Source organism: Galeopterus variegatus, unplaced genomic scaffold (genome assembly GCF_000696425.1).
Source record: "Galeopterus variegatus unplaced genomic scaffold, G_variegatus-3.0.2 Scaffold224, whole genome shotgun sequence".
Lineage (NCBI taxonomy): Eukaryota > Metazoa > Chordata > Mammalia > Dermoptera > Cynocephalidae > Galeopterus > Galeopterus variegatus.
Window position 1 is genome coordinate 30,307 of NW_007726335.1, and position 1,460 is coordinate 31,766.

Here is a 1,460-nt window from a genome sequence, read left to right on the forward strand (position 1 = left end):
CACCAGGCCAGCAGCAGCTGGGAAAGGCTGGCATGAACAGTAACCCTCGTCCTTCGCCTCTGAGACGTGCTTCTGTACCAGTGCCTCACACGCACTCCTCAGACCCTTCCAGCCACCTGGACACCCACGAGGAAGGCAGGGCTCCTCCTGAGGACATGAGGCATGGATACTGAGGGTCTCGATCTGAATCCCACTGCCTGGGAATGGTCAGAGGTGATCTCTGAGCCCTCTTTCTCTGACCACAGATCTAGATTTCTTTCTACAAGATTCCAGAACAGAGATGGGTGGGGCATTTCACCCTATATCCTCTTGGTGATAGTGGCAGATGTGGATTCTAGAGGAACCATCCCAGTGGGAACCAGAAAAAGTGCCTGGATCCTCCGTCTCCTCCTCCCTTACCCAAACGCTCCTGACCCCACTAACCATGGAAAGGGCCTCGCCACGCCATGACACCAGGAATTGGGATGAGTATCTAAGAAGGGTTTACAGTGCCATCGTCTCCCCTTAGGACGTGGACTGCGCCTACCTGCGCAAATCGGACCTGGAGGCCAACGTGGAGGCCCTGACCCAGGAGATCGACTTCCTGAGGCGACTGTATGAGGAGGTGAGGGACCACAGAGGAGTGGGGCAGCAAGGAGGATGTGAGTTAGACATTGGAAAGGACTGGTCACCATTTGGCTTCTGAACGCCATGGTGGGGCGTGGGGACTGCAGAGCAGAGTTGAGAGGCCCGAGGCAGGTTTGCTGTCAGAAGGTGAGGAAGAGTGGCTTGACCTCTCCTCTGCCAGGCCCGGGCAAGCTGGTGTTCCTGGCTACTATGAGACAATTATCACAAGTTGGTAAACTCTGGTCCTAGAGCCAGAGGTTCGAGTAGGTAGGCCCTGACCGAAATCAGGCAGCGGGCCTCTCTCGTAGACTCTACCTCCTCGTTGCAGCCTGAGGAGCAATAGCTGGTCCCAGGGTTGAGGGGGAAGACTGCTATATGGAGGTGGGCTTCAGACATGGGGCTGTCAGAGGAAGCAGGGAAAGGGGACAGTGAAGGACTGTGAGCCGGTGGGCTGCCAAGAGTGGGACGCTGGTCTAAGAAGCTCTTCCCGCTCCCTGTCCTTTTGTAGGAGATCCGTGTTCTCCAAGCCCACATTTCAGACACCTCGGTCATCGTCAAGATGGACAACAGCCGGGACCTGAACATGGACTGCGTCGTCGCCGAGATCAAGGCTCAGTACGATGACATCGCCACCCGCAGTCGGGCCGAGGGTGAGTCCTGGTACCGCATCAGGGTGAGTGGCACAGGACACCTGCCTCCTAGACACAGCAGTGGGAGGGATGCAAAGTCTCTACTAGAAAAAGCTTCTTTTGTGTGGAGATTCAGATCCCCAGGGATGGTAAGAGAAGGGCTGCCTCTCTGGGGTTGGGGTGGCAGGGCAGGACTGCCAAGTGTGGTAGCACAGGCTGAGCACT

General features: G+C 56.7%; 1 protein-coding gene across 1 annotated transcript in view; it reads left to right on the forward strand.

The window, feature by feature from the left end:
- The window catches only part of LOC103585220 (keratin, type II cuticular Hb1-like), a 9,600-nt gene that overhangs the window by 4,773 nt on the left and 3,367 nt on the right, over nt 1-1,460 (forward strand). Inside the window, exons 4-5 of the mRNA XM_008566127.1 lie at nt 509-604; nt 1,115-1,279. Of these exons, the coding sequence (XP_008564349.1) occupies nt 1,166-1,279 (114 nt within the window). The 5' untranslated portion in view covers nt 509-604; nt 1,115-1,165. The remainder of the gene's footprint in view (nt 1-508; nt 605-1,114; nt 1,280-1,460) is intronic.